Below are 19,555 nucleotides of genomic sequence, written 5' to 3'. Positions count from 1 at the left end.
TCCTTTTCATGTTGAAATGAAAGTGGGGAAAATAAGGAAGCGGCTTTTTATTTTATTTTTGTTTGTTCTTGTACTATCATTAGTACTATTCTACATACAAGGCATCTCTGGGTAAGATGCGTACTCTGGAAGCTTATTCTGTTTTCTCAGCTGTTAAAAGATGAGATTTAAAAACGATTCTGGAGGGAAATGACCACTCTTTACAACCGTGATGAGCAGAAAAGCATCTCAGAATGCAGAAATCATTGGCCCTTGAGTCAGATGGGCAATAAAAGGAGAAGCTCATGCTCCTTTCAGCAAAGAACAAGAATCTGAGGATAGTGTGTGCACAAGTTCATGGGACGTTAGCAGCTAAAGATGTTCATTCTCATTATCTCTAGCCGCTTTATCCTGTTCTACAGGGTCGCGGGCAAGCTGGAGCCTATCCCAGCTGACTACGGGCGAAAGGCGGGGTACACCCTGGACAAGTCGCCAGGTTATCACAGGGCTGACACATAGACACAGACAACCATTCACACTCACATTCACACCTACGGTCAATTTAGAGTCACCAGTTAACCTAACCTGCATGTCTTTGGACTGTGGGGGAAACCGGAGCACCCGGAGGAAACCCACGCGGACACGGGGAGAACATGCAAACTCCACACAGAAAGGCCCTCGCCGGCCACGGGGCTCGAACCCGGACCTTCTTGCTGTGAGGCGACAGCGCTAACCACTACACCACCGTGCCGCCTGCTAAAGATGTTGCCTAGTGTTTTTCCAGTCTTCAGCTGATTTACAGATTTCATTATATTATTTTTATTGTGTACCATGTTTTTGTTTTTTGTTTTTTTCGTACTGAGATCAAATTTGTGATTTGGACAGATCATGGCTAAAAGTTTTATATTAAGTATGTTGATCTCCGAGGACAAAGCTGCTGCCTCCGTTATAGAAACACAGCCGCTTTGTTGTAGAAAATCCACTGATCGAATCTGAAGTGGAAATACCGGTCCTGTTGCCGCTGTGTAGACACACCACAGTTGTACATCATCCAAGCACTGGTTCTATTTTTAATCCCTATAAAACAACCTGCTTCCTGTTTCCAAGTGGGACATGTTTATATCACCGCCGTGAACATGTATGCAAATAGATACAAATTCCTATTTTCTGCTCATGACAGAACATCAGCATTCAAACCAACATGTCCATATTAGGGACTTTAAAGTGCCTCTGAAATCAGTATTGCTGTTTCATGGAGATTTTTTTTTTTTTTTTGTCCCTTAGTGCTATGGCTATCGGTACGATCCTGTATCTGAAAACATTCTGGAGATTTTCTCTCATCTCGTTCCTGGATATGATGATAAATCATTTTTGATGATTCATATCTCGGCGAAACTTCATCATCGTCCAATTAAATGATTTCTAGAAGTATGCGTGCAGTGCGTCCCACACCTGAGGGCAGGTCTCGTGCTGTCTGAATTTCAATCTGAAACACCACTGTTTAAATGTGACATGCAACATCAGATTTATAGGAGCTGAAACTCTGATTATGTACAGTACCTTCACTTTTCCTGGGGAGGTCTTATTTAATTATGTTGGTGTTTTTTATGTAAGGGTGATGAAATCAAATTAATGAAGTAAAAAAAAAAGATGTGGGAGGGATGGGTGGATGGATGGATGGATGGATGGATGGATGGAAGTATGTATATATGAAGGGATGGATGGATGGAGAGATGGATGTATGAAGGGATGGATAGAGGACTGTATGGATAGAGGATTGTATGGATGGAGGGAAGTATGGTATGTATGAAGGGATGGATGGATGGATGGATGGATGGATGGATGGAGGAAGGGATGTATGGATAGAGGACTGTATGGGTGGAGGGATATACAGTATGTATGGATGGAGAAATGTATGGATGGATAGATGGAAGGATGTATGTATAGAGGACTGTATGGATGGAGGGATATATGTATGGTTGGAGAGATGTATGTATGGAGGGAAGTATGGATCGATGAAGATGTATGGATAGAGGATGGTATGGATGGATGGAGAGATGGAGGGATGTATGTATAGAGGACTGTATGTATGTATAGAGGACTGGATGGAGGGTGGGAGGGATGGATGGATAGATGGTTGGAGGGAGGGAGGGATGGATGAAGGGATGGCTAGATGGACAGATTCTTTCAAACCAATTTTTACTAATTTGGATGTGACTATATTGTTAATCACTAATTATGATATCAATTTTATATTCTTCCAAAAGGAATATTAACACTTTTTTTTTTTTTTTGCACTTGCTATTTTACTATAAAATTGCATAAAACTAATTACTTCACCTGCCAAATAGGTTCTTGTTTCTTGTGCGCCACATTTCCTGTCTGTACACTGACTATATTTGGGGCGGATGATTTAAGATGATTTATAAATGATGCCCCTGGCACTATATATCATCTCATTATCTCTAGCCGCTTTATCCTGTTTTTATATATATATATATATATATATATATATATATATATATATATATATATATATATAAATTAAATATTACATTCTGTTCAGGTCCAGAAAGACTATGTCTGTTTTCCAACAGGACCACTTGACCGTGCACACTGATGGTGGTTTGTATGGTACTAACACTGTGTGTGTGTGTGTGTGTGTGTGTGTGTGTGTGTGTGTGTGTGTGTGTTACAGATGATGAGGAGGCTCTTAACTCTATCATGCAGGACCTGGCAGCCCTGCGCTGCTGTTACCAGCTCAACAGCAGCACCAGCCACAAACCCAAGAGCAGGACCTCCAGCTACAGACAGGTACCTGGGATTAATTACTACACAAACATTACTCGCACTTTATTAGCAGCATCTAGCCGGATCCCAAAAGTTAATTGCTCTTTCACAATTAGAATACGGTATAATGTAACTAAACTGTTATCGAGCTAAAACATACCAAAAATTTATTTATTTATTTTTTTGCAATCCAGTTTGAAAGAAAATTATGGAAAGACAGCACACAAAGAAATTTAACAATATCTCGGGAACACTTTAGCCAGCTCTAGGGTAGTTAGTGTTTTGCTTAATGTTCGTGTAGATATCGGAAGATACAGTAAGTTAGCTAGCAGTTAGTTATGTTAGTAAGAGGTCTGATTTAAAGCTAGACAGTCTTTCGATTTCATAAAATCGGTGAAATTTAGTTCCTTCTGAAATGTGGTCATTGTGATGTATGTTTATTTCTGTATTATCTCACAAAATATCAGGCCATTCTGTGACTGGGAAGTTATTTAATTTGAAGGGATTAAAACAAATAATGTGCATGAAATCGCTCGCGTCGTGCAGACAGAGGAAGTCCGTGTGCGCATGCGCAGGTTTACCTTTGAGCGTGCACTGACAGTTCCATCATTCTGTCGCTAAACGAACAGCTGATCACACCGAGGTGCTCGCTGACCGCCGATATTTATTAGTTTGGTCCTGCGTTTCCTTTCCTTCACAACATCTTTTTTTTTTCGCGGTCCGGTTTCCATCAAATCCTGCATTCTGATTGGCTGGCAAGCGGGTCCGTATCCTACGATAGGGACCCCGGTTATGGACCTCTGGCGACTCGCTCGTTCACAACAACAAACATAGTAGCATTTTTTGGTCAACAGTTATCTTTTTTTTTATAAGATTTATTTATAAGATTATCAAAAATCTTAAATTTTTCCAGCATTTCTCAGGAGAATAGCATTAATTTTACATCATGGATAGCGATAACGACAGTGTTCACAGCGAAAGCAAGTTTTACTACCCTGAGGAAGAAGAAATAAAAGAAAACATTTCAGGAGAAAGATAAAAACTGTTGCTAACACCGAGCAAAAACATGGCTGAATCCTGAATGACTCAATTTTGTATAAATAGGGGACTACATAGGCGGCAAAATGTAGTTTTTTTTCCTGCCATGGAAGTGCACTTGTATACCGAGGAGGAAGCCATTTGCATTACAGCCGTGAATGAGGATTCAAAATGGCGGCTCGGCTCCGTTTTCCCTTTCGGGCGCTCTCGTTTTCTGTTAGAATTTGGTAAAGAAAAAATATATATATATATATATATATATATATATATATATATATATATATATATATATATATATATATATTATTTACCAGCTTAAGGTCGGTCCGTATGGTGAAATATCGTGACCTCGGTCAGTACTTTCAAGACCTCGGTCATGGTATTTCACGATATGGACCTCCCAGCTGGTAAATAACATGTATTTCTTCTCGCTTTCCATTACTGTAGTCAGTCTTTCACATTTCATTTGCACACTGACATCCTCCATTTTTCTCTCCTGTTTCAAATTTGTATCCCACAATGCCTTGCGCAAACAGGGAAAGCCCACCACGTGATGCATGACGTAGTATCTTGAATTGGGTCATGGTGAAGCAGGAAAAAATAGCAGAGAATTTAGGGCCAAGTGGAGATAAATTCATTAATTGTTCTTTTTTTTTTTTAAACCTAATAAAATTGGAAGTCTGTGATTCAAAGTCAGTAGCTTTTGGTCCACCAAACAAAAATAATTGGGTGTCGAGGGAAATTCTTTTTATGACCTAAACTTGAAAAATCTGAAAGGCAGTCTGGCTTTAACTCATACTAACTAGTTAGCCAACATCAATTCAAGCTCCAATTTTAATCCAGTACATTTACTCATTACCTCCACCAACTTTGTTGGAGGAGGTTATGTTTTCGCCTGTGTTTGTTAGTTTGTCTGTTCCCAATGTAACTCAACAAGTAGCGAACATTTATTTTAATGAAATTTTGAGGAAAGATGAGCCATGAGTCAAGGAACAATTGATTTAGGTTTTGTTACAAATCCGAATATGTATGTGCATCCTTGATCCAGATGTGTATGCGGAGCCAGGATTTTTTTTGTTTGTTCCCAACATAACTCAGAAAGTAGTGAATGGATTCTGATTAAATTTGGTGTACAGCTTTACTGTTATCCATGGTTCAATTGATTTTTTATTTTGTTTTTACGTGGCTTAGCGGAGGTACACACGCTACCGAGTATTGTTCTAGTTTGAGTTATGCTTTAAAAAAAAAAATTTTAATCCAACCAAATTATAATTGATGCAGGATCCAACTGGCTGAAGATTAAAGGGGCTGGCTCACCCTTCCCATAATCCAATTCATTGTTTGTTTGTTTTTTACCTGCGTTTTGAAAGCACATTGTCGCTACTCTGTTAGCCCTTTGTGCAGCAAAACCTCCACAAATTCATAGTTCGTGATCCCTTCCAAACACAGCTTGAACTTTTTCTACATCCACGTGTCATACATGGACATTTTCAACACACTATGTCTGATATTTTCTTTCCTTCGTGGCCACCTTGCAAATAAACAAACAGAGTAACCATACGCAAACAGAATGGATTGATCAAAATTAGTTAAAATACAGCTACTTTGACAAAATATTTCAATCCCGCGTTGCAATTTAAGAGCTACAGCCTAGAACGTCGACAGATTGTTGTGGGTTGTTTTTGGAGTACCATTAGCATTGAAAATGGCTACTTGGTGCAGTCCATTAAGGATCTTTTTTCCTGTGTTGCACGTCAACTGCGAACATTTCATCAATGAGCATTTCACGATTCAGCTCTACGACCATCCGCCAGTCTTTTACAGTGTAATTTGTTTAATTAGCAAACATTTTACTGTTTATCTGGACAAACATTTGACAATGCAATTTCTCATCAACGAAGAGGCTGTCCACACGGCGACGGATTCAGGTGAATCTGATAAAATTGTTTATCGTTTCGGCCTGGCGTCCACACGGCACCGGCGTTTTGGGTGCCCCAAAACGAGAACGGGTTCCAGAGTGGAAAAATCTGGCAACGGAGCCATTGCGAAGTCGTCTGGATGAGTAGAACGGATTTGTTTACGATGACGTCACAACCACATGACTAGAACAAGCAGCACTCTCGCTGTTTTGTATGAACCACTGCATTGCATTCACTTTTGCATACAGCTTTTCTTTTAAATAAACAAGTAACTGAACCATTTCTTGAATTTCTTTTTTTTATTGGATAAGACTGCTTTTCAAAATGTTCACACACGATATAAAAAGTTATATAAATTATATAAAAATGCTTTTCAAAATGTTCACACACAATAAGAAAATTAAGTTATATAAAACTATGCACACTAATAAAACTAATTTGTACACACAGAAGGCACGATTTCCTCGCATAGTCGCAGCCATCTTCTTCTTGTTGTTGTGTGCTTGTTCCTGTGAGTGCTTCACGCCGGGTAGAGGAAGGGGTTTATGCGCATGCGTCCTACTTCTTCTATTGTTCTGGTGTCTCCGATGGGACCGTCTTACAGCGCATGTAGAGGTGTGGCATGTGTATTGCATCGTTTTCAGCAAGCGTTGCGTTGCCATATGTACCTGATATTTTACTGATCCGTTGCCCATGTGGACGCGATATTTTTTTTAATAAAATCTCGTTGCCGTTGTCATGTGGATGTAGCCTAAATTTCTACATGTTGTTTTTAGATTTGTGAACAGCTTACTATGTAATTTATCACAAAGTTTTTAGAAGTAAAGTTTTCATGGACCTCGAAGTCACATAAAATCAGTAATAAAACCTGCAATAAGCAACAAAGCATAAATGTGCATTGAGTTAAAATCAGGATAGTAGAATACACTGCAGTGCGTGAAGTGAGTAAGCTAGTTTAAAAGGATGGGTTTTAAGAGCTGTTTTGGATTCTGTAACAGAGTCCACTATGTGGATGTGAGAGGGAAGTGAGTTCCAAAGTTTCCATGCAGTATATGAAAAAGTTCTGGCACCCACTGTGCAGAGAGTGATGGCTGGTAGTGTCAGTAGTCCTGCTGTTGAAGACTGTAGGTGAATCAGCAATGGTGTGACATGTTCAGTGGACTTTGGACATTTGTCTGAATGAAATGAAGTGGGTGAATAAGTTTGTTGTGGTTAAGGTTAGTCGCCTCTCCTGGAACAAATCCTGCTGAATTTAGCTCTAGATCATTCTGTGGCTTCCAGGTTTCCATCAGATCAGTTTGAAGTCGATCTGTGAAGTCGTCGTCGATCAGACAGGATTTGTTGGTGATAGATCAGATGGACTTGAGGCCAATTTATGCTGACAACCCAGTCCTCGCAGATGGCGTCGCAGATGGCGTCTGCGAAGCCCCCCCCCTTTGCAGACGCTCTGCGCACACCTCCCAAAAATTGTGACCACCGCAGACAGCCTCGCAGACAGCCTCGCAGACAAGAGGGCTGTGATTGGTCCACTCTACATCCGCTGTACACGTACTTCCGCTTCCCTACTTTCCCGGTTTGGTTTGTTTTCACGACCGCCATTTTTAAAAACACGAGCGAAGATGGAGCAGCACGAAGAGCGGTTGATCGAGGAAGTGAGGAAGTACGTACATCTATACGACTCCAGTTCTAGTCATTATAAGTAACCGGAGGATAAACACTCCACTAACCACACCCACCAACTACTCCTAGCGATTTCGCGACTTCGTGCCCCCTTGCGTTGTGGCGGTGAATAACATCGCGCACGCCTATTACTCCCCGCTCAACGATAAATTACAACTGTCTGCGAAAAGCTATCTGCAAAAGCCTTGTTGCAAGAGCATGCAGAGGCCTTTACAGTGGTGCTTGAAAGTTTGTGAACCCTTTAGAATTTTCTATATTTCTGTATAAATATGACCTAAAACATCATCAGATTTTCACACAAGTCCTAAAAGTAGATAAAGAGAACCCAGTTAAACAAATGAGACAAAAATATTATACTTGGTTATTTATTTATTGAGGAAAATGATCTAATATTACATATCTGTGAGTGGCAAAAGTATGTGAACCTCTCGGATTTGCAATTAATTTGAAGGTGAAATTAGAGTCAGATGTTTTCAATCAATGGGATGACAATCAGGTGTGAGTGGGCACCCTGTTTTATTTAAAGAACAGGGATTTATCAAAGTCTGATCTTCACAACACATGTTTGTGGAAGTGTATGATGGCACGAACAAAGGAGATTTCTGAGGACCTCGGAAAAAGCGTTGTTGATTCGTATCAGGCTGGAAAAGGTTACAAAACCATCTCTAAAGAGTTTGGACTCCACCAATCCACAGTCAGACAGATTGTGTACAAATGGAGGAAATTCAACACCATTGTTACCCTCCACAGGAGTGGTCGACCAACAAAGATCACTCCAAGAGCAAAGCATGTAATAGTCAGCGAGTTCACAAAGGACCCCAGGGTAACTTCTAAGCAACTGAAGGCCTCTCTCACATTGGCTAATGTTAATGTTCATGAGTCCACCATCAGCAGAACACTGAACAACAATGGTGTGCATGGCAGGGTTGCAAGGAGAAAGCCACTGCTCTCCAAAAAGAACATTGCTGCTCATCTGCAGTTTGCTAACGATCACATGGACAAGCCAGAAGGCTATTGGAAAAATGTTTTGTGGATGGATGAGACCAAAATAGAACTTTTTGGTTTAAATGAGAAGCGTTATGTTTGGAGAAAGGAAAACACTGCGTTCCACCATAAGAACCTTATCCCATCTGTGAAACATGGTGGTGGTAGTATCATGGTTTGGGCCTGTTTTGCTGCATCTGGGCCAGGACGGCTTGCCGTCATTGATGGAACAATGAATTCTGAATTATACCAGCGAATTCTAAAGGAAAATGTCAGGACATCTGTCCATGAACTGAATCTCAAGAGAAGGTGGGTCATGCAACAAGACAACGACCCTAAGCACACAAGTCATTCTACCAAAGAATGGTTAAAGAAGAATAAAGTTAATGTTTTGGAATGGCCAAGTCAAAGTCCTGACCTTAATCCAATGGAAATGTTGTGGAAGGACCTGAAGCGAGCAGTTCGTGTGAGGAAACCCACCAACATCCCAGAATTGAAGTTGTTCTGTATGGAGGAATGGGCTAAAATTCCTCCAAGCCGGTGTGCAGGACTGATCAACAGTTACCGGAAATGTTTAGTTGCAGTTATTGCTGCACAAAGGGGTCACACCAGATACTGCAAGCAAAGGTCCACATACTTTTGCCACTCACAGAAATGTAATATTGGATCATTTTCCTCAATAAATAAATGACCAAATATAATATTTTTGTCTCATTTGTTTAACTGGGTTCTCTTTATCTACTTTTAGGACTTGTGTGAAAATCTGATGTTGTTTTAGGTCATATTTATGCAGAAATATAGAAAATTCTAAAGGGTTCACAAACTTTCAAGCACCACTGTATGACAAGTCGTGTGCGTGTATACAGCTGATTTCTAGCACACCTTTCTACACACCGGTCAGAACTCTTTAGGTGACGTGAACCTGCAGACCAGATGGAGCAGACAGTCCCAGCATTGCCACTACCAAACCTGTAGATCCGCGATGGATGTACCTTGGAGACCAAAGAAGAATATCTCAATGGAACTGAAGATCCTCGGACGTTCATAGTGTGACCAAAATCGGTGTAGTTCAGCCGGTGAGTGTCTCAGTTGGTGTAATGGTACTGGAGGACAGCATGATATCGAGTGGGGTCCACAACAGTGTTTTGAGGTTGACCATGATTTTAATTTGAGATGGTATTCGGTAAAAACAAGTGAAGGACGGTCCTATTGAGCAGCGCAACCAAACGCACCGGTGTTCAGCCAACTGGAAGTCAACCAGAACACCATAATTATATGCATGTCAATACTTTTGGTACATTCTTTAATATTTCTCACATGTTCTCGTATGGATTTGGTCAACAAGGACATGTACAGTAGTCTGAACGGAGGCTTTAGCCAGCATGCAACTGCACTTGATACTTTAATCCAAAGTGAGATATAGTTGTGAGTGGTTAAGGGTCTTGAACAAGGCTGTAACTGTGGCTCTTTGAGTGTGAGGGGTTTAAGCTCTTCCAGCTGCCATTTTCTAAGTTGATACCACATGGATGGTAGCTTTCATCTGTTGTGAATGTATAATGTGTTTCTGCGGAAGCAAGTGCATTCTGGATGCAGATTTGAACAGGACACGTCTAAGATTGGGCCATTTTTACATCCTGCTGCGTGTTTGTTTGAAGTACCACTTGCAAGTACTGTTTCATCATTGTTATTTTTGCTGCGTAATCTCTCCACACAGGAAGCTGCAGGATAAATGGCTTGCAAAAATTCTGTACACACGCACGCGCGCACAATTTTTGAAGTCCCGCAGTGACCCTCAGGAACGAGGCAGCAAAAATGCAAATCCAAAAAAGCTGAAAGTGGCGCTGAACAGAACAGCATGTCCACAGTAATATGGCACCATTACAACGTCAGGTCTTGTAACTGCCTTTTAAGTGGAAGAGTCTGTGCCGTGTGGGTGTGAAAATACGAAGAACGACACGCGCACTGAGCAACATTACCTTCTATGGGCGAGCCTTTCCTCATTCTCTTGCATCTTGCATTACCTCAGCACCTACTTCCTCAATCAAGAGCCGAGAGCCAAATGAAATGCTTTGGGGAAAAAAAAAAATGCACACAGAACACCTTTTTCTTTTGCCCCCCGATGCAGAACATGCCATCTTGGTAAGCTAATTAACTCCAACTCCTGGCATAGCTTTACAAATGAACAAAGAATTTTAACTTTGCTGGTTAAAAAAATAAAAAAGCCCAAAAACATTATTTTGGGTTGTTTAAGGAGTAGAAATACACCAATTAGTATTATTATTATTATTATAATAATTTGCTCAGGATGTAGGAAATAAAGCACTTTGGAGACACGGTGTGCTGTTATAGAAAAATAATCAACGACAGGCTGGTGTGGTGAAGCTGATTCACCACCTGTTACCATGCTGAAGTTAATTATTTTCCAATAATAACACATCCCAAAGTGGTTTGTTCCTCTCCACCAGAGAAATTTCTCTTTTTTTTTTAAAATTTGTCAAAGGACGTCATGCTTGTTGTTATCCATTTATAGTCACGTATAATGCTGTGGCCTGTCCACGAAGCAAGTTAGTTCCTCTCATCATTTGTCATCGTAGCTAGCAGGGTTTTTTAAAATCTATTTTCGGCAACCATCTGCTATACGCAGTAAGTCCATGTGTGTCAGCTGTGAATATAGAAACAATAATGTATTAACACGAAACGACAGCATGAGCTGGAACTATATCAGAAGTTCCATCAGAAAATTAATCATCTTCTGACTTTTCCGGATCAAGGGTTCTGATATGGTTAGTTGTTTATCATGACACCAGTTTAGGGGGTAGGATTGAACATGACGAAGAATTTTACACTTCTGCTTTCTGCTACAGAAGTAGTCTAGATGCATCCCTAATGAATATATGATGCAATTATTAAAAAACAAAACAACTACTTAACCTATTGTGTAAAATCAACAAATGTTCACGCACTTTTTCTTGGAATAGCTAGATAGATATCATTCCTTGTTTTTCACTCATTCTGTCCGGCGTTTTTATTTTTTTGTTTTTTTTGTTTTCAGGATTTGCGCGTGAAGCTGGAGCATGAGCGAGAGAAACGGTGAGTCAGAGCCCATTCGTTTCTTTCCACACATCCTCACCAGGCAGGCACTGGCTTTTCCGGACTACAGGGGGGAAAATGTGAGGGGGTAAACCTGACGTTCTGCCAACAAAAATGTTCCTAGAGCGCTTTGACATTTAGCTTTTTCTTTGTGTTTTCACCAAACCAGCCCAGTTTAGAGGGAGAGGGAGCCAATATTTGAGCTCAGTGACACATCCCAGATTAATTCTCAGAGGCCTGTAGTTGAGCCATTCGCCCACACGCACAGTTTGTCTCATTTTCTCCCAAATGAAAAAGATGCCAAAGACAAAAACAACATGCTACGGAAAAGCCAAAAAAAAAAAAAACCCTCCCTCGGGACTTGTTTTATAATAACGCAGATCAAAGTTTGGGCAAATCCACATCTCAGAAAACATCTTCGATTTGGGAAAATTGGATGGTGGATCAGACGCTTTAGGACGAGTGCATGCTGGGAAAATCTACACTGTATTCTGAACGTTTCCCAAAAACCTCAGCTTTCTCTCTTGGTGCTTTAAAGATAACACACATGCAGAGTGCAGCTCTAACTTCTCTAATTGGAAGAAAAAGTGTTTTATTTTGGGTTTTTTTTTTTTTTTCCTCTGACTGTTGATGTTAATGTTCTTTTGTGGAACAGCCAATTAGAGAAAGATGAATAATCTCCTCCAGAAAGGGACTTGTGCTGACTTTACTTAGGAATAAATATAGATAGTGTTGAAATATAGATATAGATGGTGCTGTCCAGAATTATAATTATTGGCATCCTTTTTCCAAAGGAAAAAAAAAATGGCACAGTGCACTGGATCTTTGTGAGACTTTGAGGTTTACAACTCGCAATCTTCCAGTTACTAGGATATAATCTTGACCTGTGAGACCATATTACCATATATGTATTAGAGTGAGTGAGTGAGTGAGTGAGTGAGAGTGTGTTTCAATATATACGGTAACTAAAAGAATAGTTTGTAATATCAAATTAACCAGATTGTTTTCACTCACTGGAGATCGAATCAGTCATCCAAGGGCTTTGCTGTCTGTCTGTCTGTCTGTCTGTCTGTCTGTCTGTCTGTCTGTGGTTTTTTTTCTTCTTCTTCTTCTTCATTTTGTACTGGAGCTACAACGTTTAATGCTCACCCAAAGTCCTTCAGTTCTTCACACGGATTTGCTGGGGTGCTTTAGGATTTTGGTGCAATTTGGCTCCGCCTCTCAAAGTTTGAAGTAAGAATTATACGTGAATGAGAAAACAGTCAGCTCCACAATTTAGTGTTGTAGTCAAGACCACCCAAACCGAGACCAAGTCATGACCAAGACCAAAGTCTATCGTGACTGAGACAAGACCAAGACTTTGAGGGGATGAGATCAAGTCAAGACCAAGACCAAGGCAGGGGGAGGTTGATCCAGGACCAGACCAGTGCATATGAAGTGGGGGTCGGAGAGGGGGTGACCATTGTGAACAGGAAGAAAAATTTAGAATTAGCGAAGAATCACATTATTGGTTGCATTTGAAGCAGGAAGTTTTACATCCAATCACAGTTACGACATTAAAGCATATACGCAGAGCCATGGCCTCACTTTTGTTTATAAATGCCTTGAGACCTCAAGAATGGCACAGGAACAGTTTTAAGCATTAACAATAAATCTAATATTGTAATTTTTACAATTAAAGTGATCTATATAGGTAGCGGTCTGAGTGAATGACCTTGGCGTCTGTAACGTCACAGCAGGAAGTCTATCGGTCTCATCGCCATTTCCGCTATACTAAAACACAGAGCTGACTGCAACTCCGATCCTCCATTTTGAGCTAATTTATCACCATGCCACGTAGATGTGTTGCTGGTGGGTGCAGCAACACGACAGAAGGTGGATTTATGCTGCATTCATGGCCCAAGAATGTTCAAACTGCAAAGATTTGGACGCATTTTGCGAGAAATTCACGGGCACATTGGGCGCCTACGAAGTGGTCTCTCCTCTGCTCTGCGTATTTTACTGAAGACTTGTACAAAACCTCTGATCTGTTGAGGAGCGTTGGCTATAAGCCTGTATTGAAAGAGGGTGCAGTATCAACAATTAAAGGAAAAGAAAACAAGAAAAGGAAAGCATTTTTTAATTTTTTTAAAAAGAAAAGTTCAGTTGCACCAGTCCTCCCGGAGTGTGAGCCGAGGGTTGTTGCTAAAACCCTGGAAAGAATGGGATGGAACATATCGCTCGGGCAGTGACCTCCCCGCGGTTGTTGCTAAAACCGGTGACGTCCCGTTCCGTCCTGGGTTTTAGTAATTGCCTGAGCCGAGCAGTAATGGCGGAGTACTCAGTATGGAGAAAATGGAGAATGAGTGGAGCAGCCGTCTGATTGCTTCACTGGATATTGCTGCCATCTCACCCTTACGTGGAAGAAGCGAATGAACGGAGAACTGAATGAACAACTGAAAGTCAGATTGTTTCAAAACAATCGGCCACAAGATTGGCCTTCAAGAAGCGAGAACACAGACGGGTAAGCTCCGACTCTCATTTGGATAAAAAAAACAGCAAAAACAACACATTGTTTACCTGTATTTAGATTAATACATGTAACTTGTATTGTGTGTTTAAGTAACCAGTATAAGATAATTTAATTTGCTTCAGAATGTGATTGTCTCAGTTCATCTGATTATTTAATTAGCCTTTTACGTTTTATCAGTGAAAATGCATGCATGTAGATGTATGTTGCATAAGTTATAACACCCATCCTGTTTTAATGAGAGTCAACCCACAATCAATGAAGTCAAATCAGTCTTAGTTGAGCGAGTCGGTAACGGTATTTCTTACTTTCACCATAAATTTTTATTTATATGACTTTGGTCTATAGCTGTCAAAGGCCTCGGCCTTAAAACCGGTTCCTGCTGTGACGTCACGCGCTCAGGGCTGGCTGGCTCAGCGGGGCAGCTCGAATGCCAACTTTGCAGACGATTTTAACTCTCAAAAATATTTTTTAAAATTCCCATTTATGCAGCATGTAAGAGTTAAGGATGGAGATACTATCCACTCAGAAATGTATTTAAAAATAAAGGTTCTGCATATCTGCTTTAACGAATAAATCAGGCAATACACAAGCAATTTAGTGAAATCCGGACAGTCGTGGTCTCGACAGGTCTTGAAATAAAATCTCGAGTCTTCTATGACCGAGACAAGACCGAGTAAAAACGTGGGCGACTCGGAGACCTTCGAAAAGTGGTTTTGAGATCACACTCAAGTATTACAACACCACCAGAATTATTGGCACTCTTAGATCGGAAAATATTGCTTAAAAAAGGTTATACAAAATGTCTTCGTGTTGACTTGGCACTGAAAATATGAGAAGACTGTCAGTGATTCTCGAGATGGCCTTGAACTGATAAATATTTGACTTAATCGATTCAAAGGTTAGATTACGCAACATAACAGTGTTGTTGAAACAAAGGTATGAAAATTCGGCCAGGATTATGGGCGAGGTAGACTGTCATTCGTAAGACGACTAAAGGCACCAAACACATCTTGGCTGAAAAATTATATTTGAAGTAAATGGAAAATTGTTGTTGTCAAACACAATTTGACAGCACATATTGCCTTGACAGGAAAAATGCCTTTTCAGGATGCCTTGCTCCAAAACTTGGCACTCTAACAGGATTAGTCAGTGTTCTGGAAAGTTCCACTGTTTAAGACGTTACTCTGACGATAGCACTCTGTTATCCAGTCGAGCCTCATCAATAGACTCTGCTGGTGTCAGCTCGGCAAGAGAAGTGCCCTAATTGGAGCCACTTGAGTTTTTTCTTTCCTCCATAAGCGGCTGAATCGGAGGGACAGGAAGGAGGCGAGCGCCGCTCTCCATGCCAGCCTCTGCTTATCTAAGCGCATCGAGGAAGGAAAGCCATCTCGTTCTGTACATCCTCTCGTCTCTCTCCGAGCCATATTTTCCCCTGCGCTCTGTTTCCGCCCACAGTTCTCCTCTATCTTTTTCTGGCCTTCAGAAGAACCTTTGGATTCGTTTCTCTCACATCTACAACGTCATGAGAAGTGAAGGAGCAGACACTAAAATCTAATGTCCAATCAGCACAAAGAGAAATTTCACCTGACAGCCACCAGTGCACCGTTTTCCCAGAATTTCTCTCTCCTTGAGCCCAAGCCACAGCCATTAAGATGGAGATTAAGGGTCATTTGATGTAGAGATGCCAAGATGTGATCAGTAAACAGTGGCTAATTTGGTGGCAAGATTTTGAGGAACGTTCCCTGTGGGAGGTTTGGGGTTATTTAAAAGCACCAGAGATAAGAAGAGATGCTGAGGGATTGTGGGATATGTTAGACAAAGCAGAGATGAACTTTAGTAGTACGCAGGAAACAGGCCGCTGCCAACACAGCTCTGCTTTTTTTTTTCTTTCCCTTTTTTTTTTAAACTCTTTCCTCTCAGGAAGCTCTATCTGCCTTTGTGTGGGCTCTGATGTGAAGAACGCTGGTGTTGAAACAGAGGTCCGTTCCAGCTGTTTGTGCCAAATGTGCACACAATCATTTTACATTTACGTTCGGTAGAAGCTTTTTATCCCGAGTAGCAAACAAGTGAGGCAAGAATAGACCTGAGTGCTTGGAGGTCAAGGGCATCTCTGGCAGTCCTGGGATTTGAACTCACGGCATTCTGGCTACTAGCGCAGAACTTGAACTGCTGAGCAAGCACTTCTCGAGTTGCATCCATAATTCACACACAGTGAAGGACCTCTTTCTCTCTCTTTCATCCATTTCCTTACACTGCTCTAGTACCAGATAAGCGCTTAATCTTTGGTGCCATTTAATTCTCAAATCTGATTGGTAGATCTGACAGTAGCTCCACCTACAAGGCTTAGAATAATGCCCTTGTTCTAATATGTAATTAATTTTCTTTTTTTTTTTAAATATGAACTAATTCACATATACTGAACACAACTTTTCCGCATCAACAGATTTAAAATGTGTGATTTTTTTTTTTTTTATTTAATGAAACTTTCTGGAAGGAGTCTCCAATGTTAGCATTTTGTACGAGTCAGAGGTAAAGCTAGTTTAAAAAACTGGTATCCTACTGTATTTAAGTTTTCCAACATGGGAAAGTCTTCAAGACAGTGTAGTTTACGGTTTTACAATTTTTAGTAACTTAAGCTGAATTTAAAAAAAAAAAACTCATTTCAAGTGAATGAAAAAGAGAGATTGGTGAGGGAATGACTGTTTATACATGCTACAATGAAATTGCTAACTGGAACGGATGCCGATATTCCACATTAACTGTAACTATCTATCTATCCATCCATCCATTCATCCATTATCTATGCTATATTATCTGCAAGGATTGCGAGAGAAGCTAGAGCCAATCCTGGTTGACTTTGGGCGAGAGGCAGGGTTCACCAATCTATCACAGGGCTAACACAGAGACAAACAGCCATTCACACGTATGGGCAGTTTAGAGTAGCCAGTTACCCTGATCCAGGCTGTCGGAGGAAACTGGAGCACCTGGAGGAAACCTACGCAGACACAAGGAGGTTCTGGTTCAAACCCAGAACCTTCTTGCTGTGAGGCGACAGTACTAACCACTGCACCACCATGCCGTCCTAAATGTCACTAAAATGGTTAGCACCGACACCTTGTTGTGGAAAAATGATCAACTTCTGTTTGGAAACTGTAACTTCGCTTTACATCAGACTGCATCACACCACCTTGCTGTCGATGTATTGTCCTGTAACTGCACACTCCATCCTGTTTTATTCCTTACATATTGATAAACATCATGCCATAAACGCTAACCATTAAATACATCATGTCACGTGTAGTACTGTGTTTCCATGTCGCCAGTTTTGCTTTCATTAATTCATTGCAAGATCTGGATCAGGATTGGGAAATGTTCTACCTTTTAAAAACATCCATATTTAGCTGCATCATGTATATGGTGTAGCTAATTAGGATGTTACGAAAGCTGTTAGGGTGGCTTGGCTTATAGGAAATCATAATTATTTTAATATTGAGATCACGATTATTATTATAATTTTTTTTTTAGATTTTTTTTGGGCTTTTTTTCACCTTTATTGGATAGGAGAGTGTAGAGACAGGAAATGAGCGGGAGAGAGAGACGGGGAGGGATCGGGAAATGACCTTGGGTCGGAATCGAACCCAGCTCCCCGGATTTATGGTATGGCGCCTTATCCACCTGAGCCACGACAACCCCAAGATCATGATTATTTAAAGGTGCTGACTGCAAAGTTGAATTCTAGGCAAAATGTTCTATTTCTATTGCTGTTGGAGTTTCGAGATGTTTCGCTGCTGTGTGTGTGTGTGTGTGTGTGTGTATATATATATATATATATATATATATATATATATATATATATATACACACACACACACACACACACATACACACACATACACTCTGTGTATCCTGTGTGTAAATGTTTTGCTGAGATTAAAAGCATCCCGTATTTTACGATTCCGGAGATTGCCAAAGCAAGTGAGCAACAATATCACATGACCACCTTGGGCCGCGTTTGACCTACTTCTAATCAAAACAAGTCGACAGACATGACGGACTCTGCTGTCTCACCAGCTAAAATCCAGCAGAAAAGGAAAGCCTGCCTAGTGAGTTCAACTGCAAGATAGAGTAAGGTTAGATGGCGTGTCATTTTTCTGGACAGATAGCTAAATCATTCTAACTAGCGATTAGCTATCTTCATACATGTCAACCTTTGGTCAATCAAACCTGTATAACCAACCTCCAAAATCCGTATTTCCCTTATAAAATCCGTATAAGATGCAAATTAAAATAATTTACCTAAAATTTGAATGATAATTAGCAATGATATATCCCAGTTACTTTTTATTCAATATTAATAACAATAAACCTTCAGAATGAATACAAAGTATTTTTCCAGTCTCACCTGTGAAAGGTAATCCCATGTGATCTCGTTTGGACGGTAAACCTGTTGGTACAGTTAAACGCAGCACATGAATGAGGCATCTTTATTCTCGGCTACTGTATACCAGAGACGGCTGAAGAATCTCCACTTTGCCCCATCCAATATGGCGGCGAGGATGACGTATGATTCTACGCAGAAGGCGGCGTCTATGTTTATATGTCTATGACTTCACGGTTGGCGGGATTCTCGCAATGCGGTGTGCGCATGATCAAAAGTGGAACGAAGTCTTGCTACCACAAGATAACGCGCGATTTCATAAGACTCTTTACTGGCTGTCTGTGGTGTACAGTACGTTTATCATCGTGGGAATTGATTATAGCTCGAAATAAATATTGAAGTTTTTTTTAAAGAATCCGTATAACTTTATTTATACGCCCGTATACTGCGTTTATTGAATCAAATCCGTATAAAATACGGACATTCCGTATAGGTTGACATGTACGGTATGTATCTTAGCCTTAGAATGCATGAGCTCGACTCCACGGTAGCGAGTATGGAGTTAAACACCTAATATTTTGATCTTACAGAGAAAGAAACGATAACACAAAAGCAGTAACAGAGAAAAGATGTATTGGTCTTTTGTTTCACGGATCTATTCACGAACGTCAACCACAAATTACGTCCCTGCGACTCGGAACTCTCTGAGGTCGATGCAGAGTCATGATGTTTTCTGCACGTCACCATCTTGGCATGATGGAATTCCATAGTTATGCTAATTAGTTAAAGCTTCTTGCGTTCGGCTGTTTCCGTAGGGTCGTACTGTTTACCTCAAGAGGAAGGAAAACAGTCCCAAAATGAAGAAAAGCGACCCTCAGGACATCAAAATGATCACATCTCGTCCACATGATATTGTTTTTGCGAGACAGAGGAAAACGCCATGCACAATAAAAAAAAATTTGAAAATTTCAGATGACTTTGCAGTCAGCACCTTTAACATGAGCACTCACTGACAGGAAATGAAATGCTAACTATGAAAAACTAGGCTAGTTCATTTTAAGTTAGTCAGCTACAGATGGTGTGCTAGTAGCAAATAACTCGCATCACTTCCGACCTGAGAAGACGTCACATGCAGCAAACTTTAGGTCTTATGAGTGAAGTTTTAAACGTTTTTTTTTCACTGTT

At 40.5% G+C, this 19,555-nt stretch overlaps 1 protein-coding gene across 3 annotated transcripts in view; it reads left to right on the top strand.

Moving 5' to 3' along the window:
• Nucleotides 1-19,555, top strand: part of map3k22 (mitogen-activated protein kinase kinase kinase 22) — a 108,527-nt gene that overhangs the window by 43,874 nt on the left and 45,098 nt on the right. For 2 of the 3 annotated variants that reach the window (XM_060899886.1, XM_060899884.1), the window contains exons 4-5: nt 2,678-2,793; nt 11,443-11,480. In XM_060899886.1, coding sequence (XP_060755869.1) covers nt 2,678-2,793; nt 11,443-11,480 — 154 coding nt within the window. The remainder of the gene's footprint in view (nt 1-2,677; nt 2,794-11,442; nt 11,481-19,555) is intronic. The other variant, XM_060899885.1, reaches the window with a different exon arrangement.

This window comes from Neoarius graeffei, chromosome 19 (assembly GCF_027579695.1).
Source record: "Neoarius graeffei isolate fNeoGra1 chromosome 19, fNeoGra1.pri, whole genome shotgun sequence".
In the NCBI taxonomy this organism is placed as follows: domain Eukaryota; kingdom Metazoa; phylum Chordata; class Actinopteri; order Siluriformes; family Ariidae; genus Neoarius; species Neoarius graeffei.
Note: the sequence above shows the minus strand (reverse complement) of the source record. Positions and strands in the feature narration are given on the sequence as shown.